Genomic DNA, 25,348 nt, shown 5'->3' on the forward strand with positions numbered 1-25,348 from the left:
GCCCACCACACAGGTGAGACTCATTTATGACAGCCGCCGTGATTTTGGCGAGCAGCGCGGAGCCTGGAGGGGCTGCAGAGCCACGAGGAGGAACACGCAGCCACAAGAGAGCCACTTGGACCGGGTAAGAGTCTTTACTACACGTTACGTGTCACGGTGTCCGTCACGGTGTCCGTAACTTGTGCGCGGTGCTGACTAGTCTTGTATTTTACAGAGAGGATTCACCAGCGCCTGCAGCGCAGCCTGCAGCTCCACCTGCAGCTCCACCTGCCCGGCCAGCAGAGAGCTCTCGTGACACAATGACATGATGTTATTATAGTGAGGCCATATTGTAAATAGTCAATAGTTGTGTTCTGTTTTCTATTTCACAACATGCATATAATGTAGAATTTTTTTTTTTTATGAACAATACATATTTATAAAAAAAAAAATGTAATGGTCATTTTTTATTTGCACACACCCCATGAAACTTTATCTGCAATATGAAGTCATTTCTCAGTCCCATCTTTATAATTTTGGTGAATGTGTGACAGACCACATCATTTTTACTGAAAAAATGTCAATACAAAATGTGGTTTTCCTCATTTATTCAATTCAGTTTATTTGCCCAATTTCACAAATTACAAATTTGTCTCGGAGTGCTTTACAATCTGTGCATATAGACATCCCTGACCTTTGACCTTTGACCTCACATCGGATCAGGAACAACAGAGGAGGATCCCTCTCCAGGATGGACAGGTGCAATTACATGTATCTAGCATTGTATTCAGATATTTCACTGCTTTTGTGAACCTATGACCTTTGGTAAACCAATTTCAAACACCAAAACAGTTTGTCCACATGAGTAAAGGTGTGTTTTCAGAAGAGATATGAATAATTTAAAAAAATCGAACTTCAATTGTTAGCTTTAGGGCCATATTTTCTCGAGTAAAGCGCTGTCAGTCTGTTTGTGATGGGTTCATACACATGCTGACCAGATGACGCTGCACATCGCCCTCACTTTAAAGACCCCTTTCTAGTTTCTGCTGCAGGCAGGATATTTAATACAGTCTATCTCTCAGGACAATCTGTCCATTATTTTGCGGGGTTTAAAACAATTAGAAATTATTGAGCTTGAGTATTTCGTTGGGTAATAATTTGTTTTGAATGTTGAAAGTGATTCCATTGATCTCTTTCCAGTAAATGTTGATTACTTTAACTTTGCACCTTAAATTGAAATGTATAAAAAACAGACGCAATCTCCAGGTTTAATAAATTACATTGCGTGTCCAAATGCTCCTGGCCCGGCCCCTCTGTCACATTTCAGAACCGAATGTGGCCCGCAGGTCAAAAAGTTTGCCCACCCCTGTCCTAAGTGGAGTTTCAGTTGGAGACACTGTTGTCGTCTCATCTGTAGTTCATCCGTATCCTCAGACTAAAGTTATTATGGTGTCAGAAAGTTACTCCTCCGACAAAACTAGGTTTTGGTAAGGGTCATAAATTACTCAAGTTCGGTTAAAACACACTTAACTTAGTTAGTTAGGTTAAAACAACACACTTAACTTAGTTAGTTAGGTTAAAGCAACACACTTAACTTACTTATTTAGTTTTAAGCAACACACTTACTTAGTTAGGTTAAAACACACTTAACTTAGTTAGTTAGTTTAAAGCAGCACACTTAACTTAGTGAGTTAGATTAAAGCAACACACTTACTTAGTTAGTTTAAAGCAACACACTTAACTTAGTTAAGTTAAAGCAACACACTTAACTTAGTTAGATTAAAGCAACACACTTACTGAGTTAGTTTAAAGCAGGGGTGCTCAATACGTCGATCGCGATCGACCGGTCGATCGCGGCGACCTGCCAGTCGATCGCGGCGTAGTATTGGTCGATCGCATGACATAAAAAAAAATTGGCCCGCCCCCCTGTCACTTTCTCTCGAGCGCCACATTACAGCAGCAGCATGTCATTTCTGTCTCTTCGTGTCGCGTTAACAGTCCTCTGCCCGCCGTCTCGTGCGCCGCGGAGCTCCCGACACCGGTTTGCGCGCATCGGGACGAACGGACCAAAGAAAAAGTCACTCTAGCCCCCCCCCCCCCGTCGGTCGATCGCCTTGACTTGGTCACATAATAAGTAGCTCGCATGCTGAAAAAGTGTGAGCACCCCTGGTTTAAAGCAACACACTTACTTTGATTCAGGATTGTATCGTCATTTGGGTTGAAATAACTATTGACGTGGCGTTACTATAACACTCAAGTAACAGGACACAATAAATAAACGTTTGCTTCTTGTTGCACATGAGGAACAAACAGCTGAAAGATTGGCTTTCTTTATTTTTATAATATCCATTATTTTGTTGTTGGTATAGTTGTGACTGCTGGGCGAGAACAGCCTGCTGACACTTAGAAATGCACCTCGACTTTAAATAGTGGAGTGATGAGTTTTATGCCTCCTGCTGTGAGCATATCCCGTTGGTTTCTGTTTCCTGCTGTGCATTTATCCATCTATCATCATCTATAGCCCCCCCCCACACACACACTCACCAATCCATCCATCCATCTGTCCATGTCTTATCGGTGTCAGTGGTGATAGATGTGTGTTTGTGATGAAGTGTCCATCATCCTTAGCGAACAAACAAGCTGTGACACTTGTGTTAAGGGGAACATTTTCGATGGGATTTAGTTCCCCCCATACATGTAATAGATTTCCTTCAGTCTCCTATTACTTCCCGTGCCCCTGGCCTCCTCTGCAGCAGCCGTTTCACTGCTCTCCTTAGTTGAATTGAAATACTCGTTCTCAGCTTAGATCGTTTTATTTTTTTGGACCTATTTATTGTATCTATTGCGTTTCACTCTGCTCTTTACAGATCTCCTCTCAGTCACAGTCACATGGCAGTTTGTCAAACAGTCAATCTTCTGGTTTTTTGAACAGGGGCACGGAATTACATTATAAAAAAAAAATCCAAGTTAGTTTTAGGCAACCAAACAACTTTTAAAAAAAACATCAGAGTTGGGCTCAAAATCCCAACATTCTGCCAGGTTTAGTCAACATAAGCACATCATTAGTTTCAGGGGAAGTGTCACGATCATTAAGCTTCAGCTCCAAAGCCACAACCATTAAACCACAACATGTTGCTAAATGACGGTATGGGTGAAAGTCCTGTCCTCCCACCAACAACACAGTCATTTTGGATGTTGAATACTATTTCACTTGCTCTGTAGTGAATGCCACGGAAAAACAGACAATCGGTGTCAATGTACACAAAACCAAAAAGGTAGCAGTTTGGATATTTCACGGCCTGCCACGATACCTGGCTGCGTCATTTCCGGCTTCTACTGGTCGTTATAACGACCCGATTTAAAAAATATATATATGCATCCCATTCTCATATGTGTGATGTAAGCTACGGCCCAAGAACACAGTTACACTGAGAGAATGAAGTTTTTGATTGACGGATGTTTTGGTGATAGCCTTAAAGAAGGAGGGTCTCTGAATTAACTCCTCTCTGCCAACGTGTACAAATGCTGGATAGCATAGAGTAATAAAGTAATTTCCAATGTTCCTAATGCCATGAAAGACAACTGAATATCAGAAAGTCACAGCTCAATTATACAGTAGAACTCTTTTGGCCAAAACGATTGCCATTCAGAGGAAGTATTGATCCTTTTTGATGACCTCTACAAAGGGGCCCATGCCTCTTTAATTCATGCAGTATATTGCCCAGGGTCAGCCCCGAGCTCGGTAGCTGCTTGCAAATGATGTCCGAGGTCACTGACAAGCCCCTGAAGCACTCAGACACCCTAACTCTTTGTTGCAACGAGGAATATTAATCTACAGACAAATATGAGCTTCTGGTGGATTCAACTATTGTTGGGTGCTGTCAATTTCTTTATTTAGAGTTTAAATAAAATGTGTAGCCTATAGTTTCAGTCCTCTGAGACACTACCCACATGTTCAAGTTTGGGGATGGAGAAACAATCAACCATTCAGAGGTCCGTCAGCAGGATTATGAATGGAAACATTATTTCATTCCATTATGAAAACCACTTATTAAGTGTTATTAACAGTTTGTCTGTGGGAGGAAGCCGGAGAACCCGGAGGGAACCCACGCTGACACGGGGAGAACATCATCTTCTAGATGAATAGCTACCGAGCTACATCCCTGAAAACTAGAAATAATAAGTATTGACCAATAACTATCTGCACATTTTTCAAATATTAAAAAAACATAAAGCTGCTCCAAGAACAATGTTAGACTGCGGGGCATTTAGTAGCCAAAGAGACAAATGTTTGTTTGATTTTTAGAGTCTTTAGCTCCACCAACTCTTGGACATAGATTCTATGAATAAGTACCCTTTTTCAACAAGGTGATGATATGTCATATGGTATCACTTATAGTTGTAGTCAGTTAATTAGTAATACACAGCACCACAATGATAAAAAACCCTCAACATAAAACTTTTAATGCAGATTTAAAAAGATGTCTTCCTGTTATTCCTCACTGGAACAAACATATGCTGGTGCATAATGTGTGTTTACTTTTTTAAACTACCACTTGGGAAAGGCAAAGTGGGGCATTTACAAATCCTTTATGGTTCCCAAACAAGATGTTTCCCGCATTTTATCTACAGAAAAAAAAAAACTAGAAACATTTCATTTTTGGATTGGATTGAATCTATTGTCAATGCACAGAGTACAGGTACACATGCAACGAAATGTGTTCTCTGCATTTAACCCATCCTTAGTTATTAAGGAGCAGTGGGCTGCAGTGATGCGCCGGGAAGCAACTGGGGGTTCAGTGCCTTGCTCAAGGACACATACGACTTGCAAAAAATGGGGAGAGCGGGAATCGAACCGACAACTTTGGGGTTGCAGGACGACCCCCTTACCCCACTGAGCTACAGCCGCCCACTTTTTTTTTTACTAGCATTCCTGTTTGAAAAAGATAGTCCACTGTCAAGCCACCTTTATATTAATCCAGCAGGTTCCATTAATAGCTTGTCTCTTCCCTGGAATGTAACAATTCGTTGCTATTATCTTCTATAAGAAACACATGAGGACTCCTGTTTAAACCTTGACGGTTGAAGCCAGAAAAAATAGTTTTTACATCTTCTTTCTTCCACCACTCCCCATCCTATACGATGTTTTGACTGCTTCATTTCTTTGATGAGGGCTGCTGCCGTTGGTCTTTTTTCCTGTTGCTCTTCACAGGCCTGCAGATCCCCCAGTGGGTTTGTGCGAACCAACCAGAGGGGGCTTATAAAACCAAAAGTGAACCGACATTAAAGGTGGAATAACACTCTCTCTGGAGACCATAACTGTAAAATAACGTTGTCTGAGACACGAGGCGCGCCGAAAGAGAGATGTGCGCTGGTGGGTGGGAAAGAGAGAGAGAAAAGGGTAACGAGAGAGTCAAGGAGAAAGGAGAAATAGAGGGAGAGAGCGGGAGGGGAAAGGAGGGAGAGAGAGAGAGATGGAGGAATGAGTGGAGGAGAAAAGAAAAGCAAAAATCCATTTTCTCTGCAGGTATAAGGACCTCAGGAGGGGGAGAGGCCATGCTGCGATGGCCCTAGACCCTCCATACTCCCACTATGATTAGGTCACCAACACACAAACACATACACACACACACACACACATAGACACACATATCACTTAGAGCAACATTGATACACTCAGTGAGAGGTCTCAGTTTATTTTTTGAGAGTGCAACACATTGAGAGAGACTTTGCACCAAACCTTATCCTGCATCACTCGACTGTCTGGGAGAGTCGAGCTGAGAGAGAATCAAGAAGTCACTGGGAAGACACACACACACACACACACAACAAAGAGGAGAGGAGAGGACGAAGAACGAGAGAGACAGAGGAGAAACCGATGAAGAAAGGAGTACTCCGGGAGAACAAAAGGAGTTTTATATAGTGAAACACGGTAGCGTGAGATGAGATTTCATGCTTCTGGCTTTAACCGTTTTTCGCTTTTCAGATTGAAATGTAACACGTTCTCTGTGTGTGTGTGGGGGGGGGGGGACTGGCTGGACCCTGAGATGGGCAGTGTGTTGATTGGATGGCTGACTGTGGAGGTGAGCGCTTGTTTCGTTTGGTGACATCTTGGCCAGACATTTTGGTTTTGGAAGCGTCGGTGGCTGCTTGCTTTTTCTCTTTTTTTTGTATTGCCGGGTGGCAGGCAGTTCTTCTCCGGATGTTTGACTTGATTGGTTGTCAGACTGGCTGCTTTGGCTCTCCGGCTTATTGACTTGGTGAGCGGCAGCACCGCTCTCACCAAGACACACAAGCGGGGGATTGTTTGGTTGAAATGCTTCAAGCTTGTGCGGACGGAGGCTGGATCACTGACAATAATTAGTCCCAGGTTCTTGGAGTCCGGTCGGGGGCCTACGCCGCCATCTCTCTTTCAAAACTCGTTTCTTTTCATGTCTGTTATTTTCATAATAAAGGCATAAGGTGCCAAAAAAAGCTGCTTAGCCGAGGAGCCCGGGTCTAAATTTGGATCCTAAAGCTTAGTTATTACACAGTGTAGTGGATCAGACGGGGCGAGGCGCCCTAGAAAATGACATCATCGCGACGCCAGATCGTGCGCCTTTGAATTTTAGTCAATTGGGGCGCTAAATTGACAGATATTCAACCTTTGTTTCACAAACAAAGACCACGCCAGTAGAGATATGAGTTTACAGTTGGTTTATTGCGAGATAAATGAATGGAGGCACCGAGGGAAGACTATTGGCCGGAACGAGATGGGTAGAGGGGGTCGTCCGGAGAGGGTTGGAGGGGTGCGATGGGAGACGGCTGGCGTCCGGTGATTAGAGGGAACGGCGGGGGTGGAGACTGATGGGTGGGGGCTGTCTCTTCTAAAGCTCAGGTGGTGCAGAGTCCCCCGTTTGTTCCTATAGTTCTTCAGAAGAGAGAGGGAGAGGAAATGGGAAGAGAAGAACGGGGTTGGGAGGGAGGGATGTCAAAGGAGGGAGTGAACGGGTTTGACTTGCTTAGGGCTCGGATGATTGGCTGAGTTCGGGGCGTGGCCTTCGTTCCCGAACTACGTTCATAAAACACCATTACTTTATAATGCATTTAATTCTCAACTTAATTATTTACAGGGTTTGTTTAAAGACAATAAAGTAGGCCATGCATATGAGGTCTGAGATCACAGCTCATTAGAATCCCTCCTCTACATTTTTGAGGTTGCTTTATGGCTTTTTGTTGATGGTTGGTCTTCTTTATCCAATAAGAACAAGGAAATAATGACATGGTTAGCCAATCATCTTGCTGCTGTCTCATTTAAATATGACTGTCTCTCTAACTTCAGTTCATTCATGTTGCTGTTGCAGTTCTTCCTGAACTAGAGTCTTCATCATGAACTAGAGTCTTCCTGAACCGGAGTTTTCTCCTACACCTAGACTCTCTGTAGAAATATCTCTGAGTTACTCTTTTTTTTCTTTTTGAGCCCTCACAGTACATTTAGCATTGTGGAGAATAATGCAGGATAATGGAATAGAATAGAAACTCCTCCGTACATACGACAAAGATAAGAAAGTCCTTGGCCTTCCTGATGGCCCAGGTACTACCGGAGCAGTTTGCGGCACATGTGCCCACCACATCTTATACTTTCATAGACTAAGCTGCAGATATTATATCACAAGAACCCATGCAAGAAACATGGTATTTCACTGATATTGTTATCAACTCCTGAATGCATTGCATCCGTAGCACCGGGTGCCTGTTGGTCAGGACCTTTTTATTAAATCTTTAAATTGCATATAGTTGTTTCCAAGTCATAAAAAAAGCTGTTAATGTCAAAAGAGCAAAAAAACAACAACATCAAACTTAATTTTCAATTGCATTCTGAAATATAAATATCCATAAACCAACATACCGTTGCTACTTTGGAGTCACGGACACTTTTTATTCACGACATCACTCTGGTCTCCCTGGCGTCAGTTCGTTGCATCCAGCTCAATGAGCAGAGTCGCTCAGTAATAACGATGATGACTGTGTTGCTGTTTGTTTGCCGAATATTGAAAGACTAATTCCCGAATGGTCATTCAGACAGGATGGAAATGCAACCGTTTAGTTTAGTTGCATTTAGACTTTAGTTATTTTGCATCCATGCTTGTCCATTACACCTTAGTTCCTCGCTAATTAAGATTCACAATTACGTTTCTGCCTGGATTAAATTCAAATGCAACCGGGCTGCTACATAGAGTGGAGCAAGAATAAGTCCTAAAACCTGAAAATGAGTCCTGGTTCCTTGTCCTTGTTTTGTTTAATGTTTTTTGGTTAGATTTATAAAATCACACTTTTAAGAGATTTTACTGTTTTGTTCTACGATATGAAATGTTAGCACATAATAGATGAGTATTTACGATGTTTATTTTTAAAACATAAATGGATGGTTAAAATGAGTAAAAACAAAGGAAAGAAATATCTTTTATAGTTCAAATGTCATGGCTAAATTGGTGCCTTTGTTAGGGATAACAATCATTGCACCAAATTGGACGATTGAAAAAAATAATGCTTGACCTACTTTTGGCAATCATCGCATAACCTGGACACCAATTACTAAAGTAATGTCATTTTTTTCTTTTCTACGACCCATTATTATAAGAAAAATTTAATTGAATAAAACCTCAAAGAATATTTCACTGACATTTTGCATCGTCAGCGAACATTATATAATATATGAAAGACATTTAATGGAGACAGGGCTGAACCCTTTGGTCAAAAAGGGGCATATCGTGACATTTTCATGACGGGTGACTTTTAGTGGTTGCATGACTAATGGCCATCCTCAAGGCAGCGCGTTATGCGACGTGGACATTAATATGATGGAGTTCAGAGTTTACACTGGAGACCATAATGCGCATCTGGCCTCAGAACCGTGTTTTCTCTACGACCTTTCGGTATGGTCACAAATTGTTTTGAATGGAAAATGACCTGGGCCTGTCCCCCTCCCCTTTACCCAACCCAACCTAACCGTAACCAAGTAGTTTTAGTTGTGTGAACTTAGCCAAACCTCAACCCCATCAAAAGAATGCTCTTGTGTGTTATTATGGAAGGCTCTCTCACTCTCAGCTCTTCCCCCTGTGTTACTGCTTAAGATGTACCACACGGTACTTCTTCCATTTGATGATGAATCTACCCTCTGTGGATGATCACACACGAGAAACACGCAGATAGATGTAACAAAGGGTGTTTCCTAATGCCAGCGCCAATTCTTTAACCTTTCTCCCCGTCAGATTAACAGAGGCGGAAGCGGGAGATAAAGACGGAGAGCGGACGAGTCTAAGAGATGAAGAGAACAAGAGGCAGTGCAAGGCAAACTGACAGCGGCGTCGGGGAGAGTGAAACAGAGAGGAGGGAAGAGCAGAATGGGAGCGGAGAAGGAGAGAGCAGTCATTTGAAGTGTAATCTCGGCAGTCCTCTGTGACTTGGCAGCCGCCGATTCGGTGGCACTGTCTCGCCAACGTGAACCAACGTATGCCAGCGCAGGCCAACTTGAGCCAAGGCCTGCTGCCCTGGCCGCTCTTTAAAAAACAAAAGTAGGCCTTAGTGTTGACGCTTTGATGTTCAAGGGGTCCTAGGTTGCTCTGAAATGTGACTTGGTGTAGATACGGAGGGAAGGACTACGTCAGAGGAGAGAAAGGAGGGCAGCGAGCGGGACGTGTGAAAACCAAGACGCCCGTGTGCCAGGAAGACTCCTCGGTGTAGCAAAGGTGCTGCTTTGATCCTCACACACAACAACGCCTCTAGGATTAGGTGTCCTTCAGGAACTCTCTGACCCGCACGGAAGACATAGCGAGCATGAATTTACTCCTTGGACGAGAATTTAAAAGAGTCTTTTTTTTTACCTAATGGTATTCTTCATTTACACTCGTTCTCTTGGTAGACGCTTTTGGCCAAAGCGGCGTACAAAAGAAGTTCAATCCAAAGACGTCAAGAGTCAAAAAAGTGTGAGGGAGAGAAATAAAATGAGTATATAGGGTCAGCATAGACTGCGTAAAACAAGTCGGCGTAGTCATTGTGGAAGCACGGTTTTGTTTCTGGACTGCCGGTTTGAAGCCTTGAGTTTGGCTTTTGGTCCCTCGCCATCTTGTTTTTGTTTAATTATTCTTGTTTGTAACAAGAAGATAAAATAAATAATAATAAAAAAACTGTGAAATGAATCAAATTCGAAGATTAAAACATGGACAACCACCAGACCAGACAACCCGGTGGTAGCAGTCAATGTACCCTGTAGTCCATCCTAAAGCATATTCTGCTTCATGATCTATGTGACTCCAAATGGAACATCATTTACGGACTGAACATCATGTTGTATTGAAGCAGACTTGAAACTAGAGATTGAGACCAGAAACTCATGTTTTCAATTCATAATGAGGGAATAAATCAGGAGAGAAGTAGAATCCCTTTCTCATAGACTTCTATACAACCAGAGGAGGCACCCCTGATGGTTAGTCGAGAAAATGCTTAAGATTTCTTACTGAGGACAAGTTCCCTACTGATTGAAATCTGCAAGTTGATGCTTTGTTGACATTTCCCTTTGTCAAAGAAACCAGTGGTCTTTAGTTGGCATTCAGCTTGTTGATTGAAAGAATAATAGTTTTGTTTAAAATATTCCATTGTCTATAGCTTGTCATTTAACCAAGCGTTAATTTGCACTGTAGAATGACTGCACATTGTTTTAGGACATGCTTTAAAGTAATTATTACAGTGCCAATACATATATAAACGTGTCCATATGAATACACAAGGAAGTACGTAAACTTGAACACTCGGGCACAGATTCATAGAAAATCAAGTCTATACAACTTAATTTTAAACATTAGGCCTCGGGGTGAATGCCCCCATGTAGTACACACTAATAATACAAACATACACACGTTCAGTGAAGTCACCTTGGCCGTGTGACGCTGCTTTTTCAACGTGCGAATATGGCTGTCATGCTGTGAAACCCAAGCTTAACCCCACTCTCTGTTTTTGTACATCTCCACTCATTCATAACCTGCAGAGACGACAAAGATAAATAAAGGTAGTTGTCCATTTGATATCGCATCTTTGACGAGAAAATGTGTCCTACTAAAGTGTTCCCACAGCATTGCGGAACAGGACATATTACATGTGGACTAAGAAAGGAGTGCAATGAACAACTTAGCTGTATTTCAAACGGGGCAAAGGGCTTGAAACCTGCATTCTTTCTAATGACCATCAGGGGGCGATGGAGTGTGGTTGTATTGAAGTCTATGAGAAAATGACTTTTCTTTTGATTTGTTCCCTTAGTAGACATTGTAAACATGAGTTTATGATCTCAGTCTTTTGTTTTCAATACAGCATGATGTTCATTGAGTAAAATATGGTCTAACACATATTTCCCACTCGGTCCTCACAATGGCTGTATGATGAGAACGCTCAGTCCATCTCCTCGGCTTGACCTGACAATACTTTCGATTACCTGCCAGCACCAAGAAAAAGAGTCTGAAATAAAAAGTATAATGTATGATAGTCAAGTACTCATTCAAATCCATGGTGTCTGTGTGTGTGAACTGTCCGTGGGGACACGTGGGGTTAGGTGGTTGCTTATCAGTTGTGACCCACACTGATCTGCGCTTCCCAGGTCAGGGTTACACATAATGGAAGTAGAACATGCAACACACACGCATGCCGAGATCTGCCCTCTTACACACACTTGACCCCACACGGGTCACTGAGCAGGGTGCTGCCTCGGACCACTTCTCTAAAGTAACCATGATTCTAAAAAAGAGAATTTTCTATTTGTTAAGTGGGGGGTGGAAACAATCCCAGCTGTCATGGGGGCGAGAGGCGGGATTCAGGGCTGTCACATGACACTCGTGTCGAGCGTCACTAAAACCCCACTGATGCTCCATGGCTTTGTCATTAATAAACTAAACATTAAACAAAGCTTTGCACAAGCAGAACTTAAGTCCTCGCTCAATAATGCAACACAACACCGCTTGTGTGCACGCAACCTTATTTACAAGCGTTTGTATTCAGATCCTTGTGTAGACAGATGTGTGCGCGTGCGTGTGTGTGAATGCCTCAGCATGCACAGGTGTCTGCGCTCCCTCTCGTAGTCTGTTAGTTAGATTGATAGTCAAATTAATCCGCAGCTCAGTCCAGGTATAAACACGCTGCCTGCTGGCCAGGATACATCCCCCTCTATTAACGCCATAATTCAACGCACCCTGCAGCTGCCTGCCCCGTTAATATGAGGGTAATTGCAGGGAGGGTGCGCTTGATTTATTGATGGGGAGGATATGGCGGTTCACAGGTTGATTCTGAGATCAATTTATTTCTCATTTTGCATTTTTTGTAATTGGAAGTTTTCTTGTTTTCTGGAGAGCGAAAGTACAAACACACATGAACACACAAACAAACACACACACTCAGATTAAATATTAGCAGTGAGCCAAAGTACAAGGCGCCTGGAGTTGTGCTGTCGGAGTGACGCTGCTCGGCCCGGGGACAAGTTGGAAGTGATCGTAGACGCAGTCGCATATGTGCAGCAATCCCATCAAATTATGATCAAAGAGCAATGATGGAGAGAAAAAAAAGTAATTATAGCCTCACTACATATGTGGTCTGTGTGCCAGTATGACAGCCTCAAACGCTACTGAACACACTGAACTTCTGAGGCGAAGACTCCAAGGAACGGGGGGAAACTAATCCAATCAGAGGACTGTCATCATTTTGTCGTAAATAATGTAACATTGTAATATTCTTTTTCTAACATTTAATGCAACTTAAAGTACTTTTTTTCGCTTCCTTTTTATTTGGCGGCCGGGGTCACCGGTTGCATTGAGGGATGTTTTAGCGCTCACCTGACATCGGTTTCAGCATGGCAACACACTCCTCATTTGGGTTAATAGATAGGCACTCAAACACACGCACACACACACACACACACACACAGATAATATGCACATAGCAGAAACACGGATATCCTATGTTTTATTCATAGCTGTCTTCGGATGCAAATACAGGCGACCCAACGGTACCCTTTCTCAGCCATGCTACAAAATAACAAGCCACACCCAGCAGACCACTCACTCACACACACACACACACACACAAACGCACACTAGTATACCTTTAAAATTGCTGATAACAAAAGGGTTATGAATGTCAGCCGCTCATAGATCGGCATCCACAAATATTCCTGTTCACCTTTTTAAATCTCTTCTGTAACCCCATTCATTTCCAGGCGGGCAGGACGCAGCTTTATTGAGCTGCTTTTACTGGCATTAAAATGAAGTCAAGTCGGGATGAATTTATTTGTTTGCCATAACAGGTTTGTTACCAATACAGCGGGTCCTGCACGAAGCAGCAGCAGAGGACCTACATTTAGAAAACATGAGCGGTGAGAGCTGCAGCGGATCATAAAACTCACAGATCGGATCGGATCAGCACAAAAGAGAAAAAGAGCCAAAATAGCTTTTAGAGATCCCTGATTTGCCATATGTATAGACACAGAACCCTTTGTTGTTTGATGATAGCAGCTGGTCTAAGGATCCATCCAGACTGTTCTCTTTTGCCACCGTCCAAAAATCAAGTCAGCAAACCATCAAATACTCTAAATGTTATCCTTTTACTTTGTAATAGTCATTTTCTGTGAGTTTTCTTTCCTCATAAAAGCATAAAGATTTTTTTTATGGATTAAAACAAATCTTGTCATTAGCAGTTTCAATAATGTATTATAATCTCCTGAGAGTTATTTTATTGTAACCAGATCATAAATCATCTCTAATATCTATTTAGAATTTAGTGAAAACATCTCCTCCTAACAACTGAGTTTATTTTACTTTCTCTACAACACTACATTTTAGGAGATTGCATGTGAACACATCCTGATAATGTTTTAATTTACTTTAGCCCAATCCTCATTTTCACTGAATGCTCCGTTTCATTAGCCGTTAGCGGTGCTGCTAACGTTACTGGCACTCCTCGTGTTGATTTACACACTGATTGGTTGTTTGAAATGTCACACGATCAGAGAATAGAAACTCAGGAAAAGGAATCAGGAATCAGAATGTAAATCAGAATGTAAATCAGAAAGGGCCGAGCTGCGGCTCTCCGTTCCGCCTGGAAGCCGTTCCAGGAGCGCCGTTGGCAACGTGTGCTCAGGTTAACGAGCCGATTGGTGTGCGAGTCAGTCACACGATGACATGTGCAAATGAAACGCCGAAGCTGAAAGAACCGCCTGTGGCTTCAACAGCAAGACAAGAGGCCGAGCTGAGTGTCGCCGTTACTCCTGGAGAAAGGTTTGCGAATGGGAACGTGTCTAACACGCGCAACGCACAAACGACCGCATCGCCCAGATGTGCCAATCTCCAAGGCGAATGAAAAACAGACTCCCAGTGGGCTCAAGGGGCAAAAGCAGAAACGGATAAAATAGTTACAGAAGTAATTTGCATTTACATTTCCATCGAGCCAAAGTTTTAAAAAATCTATTCTATGGATTTAAGGATTTTCAATTCCCTAGCATTGGACACGTTTAATAGCCTATTGTGAGACATTTCCTTTAGGAAAATTATTTGTTTGGTTGCCGGTGACAACATACGACAAGTTTGTTATTTCTATTATAATCATTTTTATTTTGAATTTTTTTATTTTTTTAGCAAAAGCAAAACATCATTTTACTTGAAATGAGATCATGAAAGACTCAAAGGGATGCTTTGGTCACGAGAACATTAATTAAAAGTGCAATTTTTTTTTTTAAACCATCAAGACATCCTAAACATAATGTATAGAGTTTACCGTGATATGAATAATTCAACACTGACTTGTGTGTTATTTTTATTATGAATAATACTCCTAAAAGTTGACGATGCAAATGTTACTTCATATGCTCCTGCATCTTCTTTCAACCCCTTTGGATGCCTGACATTTGTCCTCAGACATAGTTTCACAACAATTTATCAATGAGCACGTGGCGTGGCCTGATGTATATTGTTCACACTTTAATTCATTAACTCTACAAAACAATAAATAAATGAAGTTAAAAGAAAAATCCGATATCCGGGAAAAAACACACGACTGAAAGTCCGTACCACTCTTGTCTCTGACGTCTACCAATAAAACTACAGCTAATAGCTAACTAGCTTAACATAAAGGTGAAAAAACAGCTTGCCTATACTAGCACATTATAACTCATTTGTAAGCATGTAGTATCTGAGCTGTTACAGTCCTACACAACCTAAAATCCAAATATGTCAATTTTACCTTTGGATAATAACTTTTTACAGATGTCTGAAGGGCACAATTCTACCCACACTCTGTACCACCTCTTAGTAAAGGCACGGCTCCCAGCGTGGAAACTATCTAGCAAGCAGGCTCTTTATTTGCTAATTGAGTGAACATACCTTTTAATGTTTCTGCAATCCCTACACGCTGACACGTGATACCGTTTAAAATAACAAATTAAATATATAAGTGGATGCAATAATCCTATTATCGCGACTTATCTCTCAATTATACGGTAAGACCTTAGTTTCCTACCGGTAGTGGCGAGTCTTGGCAGAGTAGATAGTGTTGTTGAAGAACAGATTAGACTACCAATAATGTTGACATGTGTCCGATGCACGATCCCGATAAACACTTCTGTCTCATGAGAATGAAATAACCTGAGGCTGTAAAATACAAAAACATCTCTAATAGGATCAAGATGAACCGTAAACACCATCGACGGAGAATCTAATCTGTAGCACGACATTAACTCTAATATTCAACTTTGCTCACTTTTGTTCTGTTATTGCAGCCATTTATTGTGTCTGCTTATTACTAAAGTGTTGTGCCAAATAAATGTTCCTCTTGACGAATTAATTCACATTGGCAGCTGTTTTACGGGCTCGGATGTTCCATTAACAGCTTTAATCTGCAGGGGGATTCAAGGGCAGTTCATAATTGTAATATTACTTTTCTTAGAATTGAACCTCAAAGACCAATTCCAGGCAATAGAAAACCAAGTTTGTCATGAGTCATTAAAGTGACGATCCTCTCATCTGATGAAACAGTATACTTCCAAAATGTCAAACGTTTCTTTAAATATTTCCACACAGAGGTTGAGGTCTTATGTTTCCATCCATCCAAATTGCACTTACTATTATCTGATCACATGTCTGCTGGCAAATCACACCGAGGAATAAAGTCAGGGGGAAGTGCTGAAAGCACATCGGTGGGTGGGGAGAATGATGAGCTGATTTCAAACATCTTTGATTTCCGAAGTGGACGGAAGTTCTTCAAATAAAAGAGAGTTCCAACCTCAGATTCACTGAGTCAATACACTGGAGCTGCAGGGAACACATCCAGGAGACGTTTGGGATGCAATTTGACTTTTTGGTACCCACTCTGTCTATTATCCAAACCCATCTTCTTCCTACAACCTCACAAATAAAGGCCATGCACATCTTGTAATTAAGTGTGGGATGAATATAGTTAAGCTCAGGTTGTATTGGATCTGTTGGATATTGATTTTTAGGACATATTTGTTCTTCTTTTCTTCCTAAAATCCCAGCTGGATTTTACTTATCAAAAATGACTAATAGCAACATCAAGATAACTTCATAAATTAGGTGCAGACCTTTATTGGCTTTACGGTACAGTGTGGAAACTAAATGTGCAGCTCATGCATTAAATACTCTAGTGTCTTTTACCTCGGGGCCATTTCTATTAACTAAAGCATTAAAGCCTATTCCACATATACACACACCCACACGCAATTTGCATCCGTAAGAGGTGCACAGCATGAAATAAATGCTTCTGACGCAGCGTTTGCATTGCGGTCTAATCAAATCATCATATCCATAGTGAAATATACATAACTTATGTCTTTACGTAGATGATGCATCTCCCGTTCAGCGTCGGGCATCCGGTTTCTGGTTTGGACAGGCAGAGGGGGAGGGACCGTGAACGAAGGCTGATACAGCGGGGGAGGGGGGGGGAGATAGGAACAACAACAGGAAGCGGTTTCCCCTTGTTCAGTTCATCTCGGTTCACCGTGGCATGTAAAGAACAATATCATCAAAGATCAAAGCAACGGGATGAAAGAATGTTTTAACATGAAATTCCTTCCAGCTCTCGGATGCGTGAGTGTGTTTTGTGTCAGTCGCTGCATGGTGCGAGGGCGGATCGGAAATTTGCTTTGAATTAAGATATTTCATCACATATCGGTGTTGATGGAGCACGAGGAGGTTTGCTGCGTGATTCATGATCGACGTGAATATTTTGTGATCAGATTTCAAGTACACAGTATAAATGATATTACCAACAAGTGAGTCTCTATGGAGCCCTGTGATTGGGTCGGTTCACTGTCTGGGTTGAGCTCGAGCATCCGTAACGTCGGATAACATTCAATCTCCAATAATGGATTCTCCAATCCCCTGGGAGAGGGGAAGGGGGGGGGGGGATCCTCGGTAAAAGACTTCATTAACATATTGTCACCTTTTATTTGAATGATAATGGAAATCACGTGAGCAAAGTCTTATTCGTATTTACATACCCAGCAAACACAGAGTCAAATTGCCATTCATGGGATGTTTTCCACTAACTCCTGTTGGTAAATATCGGACTGGTTGCTAAATGGTCCACCGTGTTTGCCGGCCAGTTGCCTGTCTGCTTTCCATTTCAAATGTTATCAAAAATGAGTGCCGGGGTTGGGCAACCCTCTCGAAATGAAAACGACTTTTACTTATTCATCACGTTCATCGCGCAGTGATGAAAAAAGAAAAATGTGTCGGTCAGCACTAACACATGTAGACGTGGGCCGGAATCACTGGAGGGGAAGACAAGCTGCCGTAAGGCTGGAGATGGATGCACGAGGAGGGGAGAAACTGAGAGAAGGATGGGTGGATAAAAGGCCTCTAGTTCAATGCTCGGTGGTCTTAGTTAGGCCACTGACAACCAAAAAAACCTACACACACATAGAGTACACACACACACACACAGCACTGATGGAATAAGTGGTTTGGATCCACTTAGATGAGAGGTTATAGTTTGGGGACAATGGATGAGTCCCAGTGTGTGTGTGTGGGAGAGAGAAAGAGAGATCAATGTGGTCCTTTGTGTCTGGAGGTGAACTTGAGAGAACACCTACACACACACCTAGACACACACAGACACATGGACACACACAAAAACAAACAATTGCCATCACCTTGAGCATTTTTTTTATACCTTAAATCCAAAATGGTGTTGAATGCGCATTGCGTCATACACGTTGTTACACACCTTCCAAGTTAGTTATTATCATTTCAGTAGACGGTGAGGCTCGAGGCCCATGCTGTCACGTGTAACATCGTGGCAGCAGGATGAGGTAGCTTGTATCTAATCCCTCCAACATTGCACGGACAAAAAACTGCAACAAATGTAAACACAGTCCAAAGAGCTGAGCAGTGCTCTAAGTTATTGTTCCAGCTCGGTTGCACATTAATTGTATAAGGTGTGTAAACACAAGGCAGTCGTAAACCTAGCACAACAAATAGACTTTAGGTCTGGCCTGAAAAGCATTTACCGTGTATTTATGCATCAAGGTGACACATAGCAACGTTAGCATTCAACCGGAGTCGTGGCTCTCGGTAGCTGATGAAACCGGGGAAACATCTGGCTCCTGAGCTGCTTACTGCTATCCGCAATGGTCGCCTGCTAGATGCTGACCAATGCGTTGGTCTGTCCTGGGCCGGTAGCTCACAGTGGGGTTTTTGGAGCATGTTGATAAAAGCAACGAATTGGCACGACTGGAAAATAGTTTAATTTGGGCGGTAAGAGTGAATAAATGGTCGGAAAACAACAAGCATTTAATGAGATATGCTACAAAAAGCTCTGGGGGGGTCAGGTGATAACTCTCAAAAATTATGAAATCTGCATTCTAGTATGATTATGAGTGTTCCAAATTGATGAACCGTTGGTGCACACATCATCTGTCATGTTCATATTGAACAGTATGTATCCATTTGCTGAGTAAGTGTACAGTTAGTTGTAGTGCATAGTATGATGAGTAGTATGTTGTCATTACGATGGCTACGACTGATACTTCTATCAAACTGTGGAACATTTGAGAAATAGCATTGGCCTACAAGTGATAAAAGCAGGGCTTGCTGCAAGCTCCAAAGCTGGAACTTCCCACAGCTATTAGCAGAAGATCTCTCCCGCCGTGACAGTTTGAGCCAAGAAGGCCTCTGTGAGCTCAGGCTTAAATAATACCAACTGATGATGTCTGTCATGGCTTGCTAGGGACACTCCAATAGACTTTATCCATATTAGTGTTACTTGTCACACCTGTGCTTTTCCTACCACTTACTTACTTCTACTTATGTTTGACTGTGGACTTTAGTTATGGTGAAGACTGACATTGTGTTTCTTTTAATGAAACCAAATACCAACAATTCTGCTCTGTCATGGACAAACCCTGATATTTTGAATCCCAACTGAGTGTAGCTGTATTTCTGTTTTTTGTGTATGCACAATGAGAGACACAAATAACCAATCGAATGACTGGTATGTGTACGCGTACCTGCCTGATTCTGATTTTAATTCAATACAATGAGTACACCATTCCCTAAAGATGTACCTTAACAAAGTGTCATTTCTTCAGAAATTATGTTTTTTGTGTGTGTTAGTCCGCTTATGTCCGTGGAACCTGATAAAATCATTTCCCCAATGTTGTGTTTGTAATCTCTTCAGGAACTCCACATACTGCATGAAAGTGTCCATGTCCATGACTGTGGAGGAGAAGGATGAGGGGAGATGCTTCAGCAGCAAAATCCGACATCTGGAGAAAGCTGAGATCACCCATAGCAAAATGATCACCTGTCCCGATATAGAAGACTATTTGGCCCCCTACAAGCAGCCGCAGATGACCTGGTACAAGGTACGGCACACAAACCAGATCCCAGTAACCGTACCTAAGTCCTCTGTAGACCGGTGAAACTTGATCAGGCTGTGTCTCTTTGCAGGAGTGCGAGCGGGTTGAATGGAGAAGGTCCATCACTGTAAACACTACACACGTCTGGATTTCTGAGGTGGAAGAGGGTGACGAGGGGAATTACACCTGTGAGTTACAGTATGGATCCAGACTGGTGCGGCGGACCACACAGCTCAAAGTTACAGGTAGGACACGGTTCATAAATGGATGGATGGAGGGATGGATGAATGGGTGAATGCTCGCACCAAAAGAAGTGTAGGGATCTATCGAAAAATAGGATGGGATAGAGAATGATACAATGGGATTGCTTGAGTTTGGACAGGACTTGATACTAAGCAACAGAATGAGAAAGATAAAACGGGACTGATGGTGTGGTCATGGATAAGCCTCAAGTCACTAACCTGGGCAGATAAACAACCAGGGGACCCTTATCAGAGGCCCCTTAGGCTGCTGTCCAGCTCGTAAGGTGGTGAGAAGTTCACAGATTTATTCTGGGCCTATACCTAATGTAGGCCCAAAGGTAATTATTATAATTTTTAGACCAATTTTAAAAGCCAGTGAAGGGAGGTTAACATAGGTGTGAGGAGGTTATGCTTAATTCAATTGGTTAAGATGTTTTCTGCTGCATGATTATAGTACCTGTAATCACAAGAGAAAACGCTGGAGTAACAGAAGTTCAAACGGCATGAAATAAAAGCATGGAAACCTTTGTCCAGGTCAGAAGATTAAAAAAAGGTGAACAATATCTCTTTTTGGACTGTTGTTTCAAACTGGTTGACTTCAGCACTAAAACAGCACTAACTCCCAGGTAACATTTATTAACAACTGATAATGTTATCAAATATGCCTTTAACAGAGTTCAAGGGACCAAACAATGATTTCTGATTGATAGTCCATTAGCTGCAGGAAATTATTGAACATGCAGCACTTAATTTGGTGAAATCTTTTGACAATGACAGAAGGTGTCTTCAGACCAAACCTTTCTGGGGTCTCCCTGAGGTATAATATCTCAGAACAATGATCTCAGGATGATAACAAAGTTCCTATGCTTCCAATACGCAAAGGTGGAGATTTCCATGTTTTTTTGGCACAGCGTAAGAAAAAAAGCAATACAAATTTGCATGAGATGGGCAGTAGAAGAAGACGCATTTCCAATGCTAATTCAGAATGTGCTCTACAGTCAGTGCGTTTACATGCAATCGAATTATTGGCTTAGTCGGACTGAAATCGAATTATCCGTTTCATGTAAACACCTTTGTCGGACTATGTGCGGTCCGACTTCGATCCGATTAACACCCCTGGATAGCTCGATCCGATCCAGTTGATAATTCGACTCTCGCGGCATGTAACGGTGAATTCGATTCGGAACTGGACTTTGCGTCTTTGCGCATGCTCGAGATCCCGCCGCCCTCCTCCCTCCCTCCCATGTCGTGACCCGGAAGTTGAAAGAGACGATAAATTAAATTCTCCATGTACCTTCGGCGACGGCGTCTTCTCTCCGTTATCAACTCAGCCAATAGCGCCATTTGCATTCGCTGTACTCCTATTAACACCATGGAAGAATAGTAGAGGGATGTAGCTTCGCCTTGCTCTCTGTTCGCCATCTTTCTCGAAATGTTGTTGTTGGTGGTGGTGAAGAGGTCAAGCGGAAATGGCTGTATCACCACGAGTTGTAATGAAAACAGCGCCGCCGATCGTATCGGATATGACATGCTTTCGGCCAGTGATTCGAATTACTCACTGCCATGTATATTGGGATAACAGCAGATCCCCCAAAAGATAGCATAGTCCGACAAAAGCAAGATTCGAATTATACCATCATGTAAACGCACTGAGTGTCCTTGGTTCTTTGATGGGTTCGGATGGAATGACTACAGACACACAGATAGGACAGGATGGCGTCTGTCATCTGCTGCTTGGCTGAACAAACATGTGAATTGTACAGGTCCTGGGTGTCCATTGGGTCAGGCAGACTCAGGCAGTATATGCCTACACGTGGCTACTCAATGTGTCTTCTTTTAGAGAATTGATTAATAGTATGGGCATTACACCACTCCAACCGAGTGGTTTCGGGTAAATTGGCGAATCAAAGAAAGAGAGTGGACTCAAACCATGACAGAAATATTCACTTTGGCTGCTTTTAATATACAATGGATCTCTCAGTGACTCCAGAGCATCCATTATTTTAGACAGATGCCTCGTCTCAGCAATACATCATTCATCATTACTGCAGCACTTTTAAAGTTTCCTCTTTGCACAATATAACGCAAACCTCAAACAACGGAGTGCATTTACATTCACGGCTCCACGTTGGGAATTTGTCTTTGGTCTATTTGGTTTTTTTCTAGATTCAAAACACATTGCTTCAAGCTTCGCTGGCTTTTGACTTAACTTCAACTCGGCAGTAACATCTGCACTTTGCTCTTAGGAGATTAAGGTGACTTGCATCTGCACTTTTGTGCTGTGTGTGTGTTTGTCTGTGTTTGTCTGTGTGTGTGTGTTGTTTGTGTTGGGGGGCGGCAGTCCCTTTGATTGTGTGCACAAGCATGCTTGAGTTTGGATGTTGTGCATTATGCATGTTGGTGTCTGTGAGCAATGAATGACAACATTGTGTGCTTATGTTGTATGACACACACGACATGACACTTTCCCTCTCTCACACACACAAATTGCATGCACAAAAAACAACAAACTGAGTGATTCTCTAGTCTGTCATAATGGATGTGCCATGAAAAGCAGCATAGAGTAAAGTATATACTACTTAAACAAGATCCTTTGAGTATGCTGTCGTGCATTTTGTGCTCCATATCTCCTACATTTTGAATTTCAGGACAAAAGTCTGGATCTCTTTTATCTTGGCCTTTGTGATTTGGTTCAGATGTACGGCAAGCTTTTGTTGAGTGGCCTCGATACGACGGGCATCGCTTCATTTTTCAAGGAATTATTCAGACACTTTTCCTCACTTCCCTTCATCTACTCTATCGTTAAGGACGTTAAAGTGGCAAACCACACTTTTACAATGATAGTGCTGTGTTTAGTTGAATACAATATTTGTTTTGATGCTTGTCCAGCGCAGCAACATGTAGAACATACAAACCAGAGGCCCTCCTCAAATTGGTCTGAAAGATCCCCATTCCCATGAACTCACCCAGAAGACTTCTATTCATTCCCTTATTTTACAACAATCTATAGGAATGTGTAAGTGTGTATGAACCAGTGTACCGTGTCAAATGTCTTGATAGAATAGTCAAGAGGGGAAATCATTCGAATCCTTTGAGCAATCCCAGTAATGTCAATGGCAATCGACAAATAAATCAACGCACATGCAATTATCCCCACAGCTGTGGTCTCTACTGGTCTTGAAATAAAATCCTAAGTCTTCTTTGTCTGAGACAGAGACGAGACAAGGCCGAGTCCAAATGTTGCCAATTGTGAGAGAGAGAGATGTGAAAAGATTAATCACAAGTATGATAACACTGCACTACACACAGGTAAATAAGATGTAAAGGAAAACAGGGCTTCTCCGAGAATCACATTAAAGAATAAATAGCTAAATTAATGTATATATCTATATATATCTATATATATAGATATATATAGATATATATATATCTATATATATAACAGATTATAGTTACTGTACAACGTGTGCGGTGTCACACATATCAACAAACCTCCAGGTTGCAGAAGTCAGGATGTGAATTCTTAAATTAAGGACCAAAATAAATAGAGATAGACGAAAGAAACTGTAGTAACAATTGTAAGTTTTATGTCTACCTCCCTTCGTATGCCGTGTTGTCATTATGAGGTCATTATCAGATAAGTTATCTAAAATGAAGAAAGAAGCAAACTACCATATGGGGACAGAAGAACTCAGTGAAGCAATATAAGCATGAATGAACAAAGATGTCTGTGTGTGTGTGTGTGTGTGTTGGTACCACCATAGTATGAGGACTTTTCACCTATTTACATAGCAGCTCTGTAAGGACGTACCGAACGTCCACCATGTCCACACACGTCAAGTACTGAAGTCGCACTCATTCAGTTTACCAAACTGGTAAGTGAATGTTTTAACTATGTATTATAAACAAAATGTACACAGTGAAAGGTGGGTGTCTTATGGTGGCTTTGTGAAACAAATTGTACGGTGTTCAGCTCAGTCGCTCTGCGCTATTTCATGTGATATTAGATCCATGTGATCTCATATACATGTGATCTCATATTCATGTGATCTCATATTCATGTGATATGATATTCATGTGATCTCATATTCATGTCATCTCATATTCATGTGATTTTATATTCATGTGATCTTGTATTTGTGTGATCTCACTCATGTGATCTCATTGTCATGTGATCTCTTAGTCAGGTGATCTCATAGCAATATGATCTCATAGTCATGTGATCTCATATTTCAGTGGAACATAACAGGAACACTGCTCTTGAGGCGTGTTTAGTTCCAGTGATCAGACTCTACTCTGAGCTAAAGGACATGAAGAACTGTGGTGACACAGAACGATGAGTCAAATGTTTTATTGAAGCTAAAAAAGCATCGTCACCATGAATAAACACACTTTTACCCTCAACAGAGATACATTCAGAGTTATGGATGTACACACTACAGAAGAAGGTTCTTCATCATCAAAAGTATTACTCATTACCAAGTAAGTAGCATTTTAAAGCTGCAGCACGTTGAGATGCTACAAAACAAATTTGCTTCATATTCTATAAGCTCATCACAGATTTTATATTTAACATCTTACTGTGCAAAGGAACTACACTCTGACAAACTAATGTACTAACTAAAACTCTGAAAGAAACCAAGCGTTCTATCTGGAACTCACTATGGGTTCCTGATGAGGTTCATGAAGAAGAGTTCTAGCTTTTAGAAATCCCAAAAGCAAGAAAGGGTTCTTCAGAAGCAAATAGTTCTGGGTAGAACATCAGCCCTTCAGGAAGAATCTGGTTAGAACCCTTTTTATAAGAATGTAGACACTGAAGCTGACAGATCGATGTAGTACAGTAAAAGCCGAAAGGACTATTAGATGGAAACAGGGTACTTTATAGAAAATGGTCTATACTTTGGTACTTTTGGTTCTTTCTACCATTGATTGAGAGGAAGAAGAAAAGGAGGAAGAGGAGGAGAAAGGAATCCTCGGACCAGAGTGGATTGAAACGACATTTAAGCTCATCTCTTCTTCTTGGTCTTCTTCTCTTCCATGTGAAAGACTTTTCCATCCGACTGCTTCTTCCAGCTCACTTTGATGTCGTCGTTCAGCCCTTGGTCCTTCATTCTCTGTTGGAGCTAAAACATGGAGAGAATAATTCTTCACTAGACTGTTGTTCCCTTACATCCTGCATCCTTTCTCTCTCTCTGTCCTCATGTGGAAGCTCTGTTCTAGAATAACTCTTCAATTGTCT

At 41.8% G+C, this 25,348-nt stretch overlaps 1 protein-coding gene across 1 annotated transcript in view; it reads left to right on the plus strand.

Moving 5' to 3' along the window:
- The window catches only part of il1rapl2 (interleukin 1 receptor accessory protein-like 2), a 190,560-nt gene that overhangs the window by 9,663 nt on the left and 155,549 nt on the right, over positions 1-25,348 (plus strand). The window contains exons 4-5 of the mRNA XM_056440087.1: positions 19,687-19,873; positions 19,959-20,112. Of these exons, the coding sequence (XP_056296062.1) occupies positions 19,687-19,873; positions 19,959-20,112 (341 nt within the window). The remainder of the gene's footprint in view (positions 1-19,686; positions 19,874-19,958; positions 20,113-25,348) is intronic.

This window comes from Pseudoliparis swirei, chromosome 19 (genome assembly GCF_029220125.1).
Source record: "Pseudoliparis swirei isolate HS2019 ecotype Mariana Trench chromosome 19, NWPU_hadal_v1, whole genome shotgun sequence".
In the NCBI taxonomy this organism is placed as follows: Eukaryota; Metazoa; Chordata; class Actinopteri; order Perciformes; family Liparidae; genus Pseudoliparis; species Pseudoliparis swirei.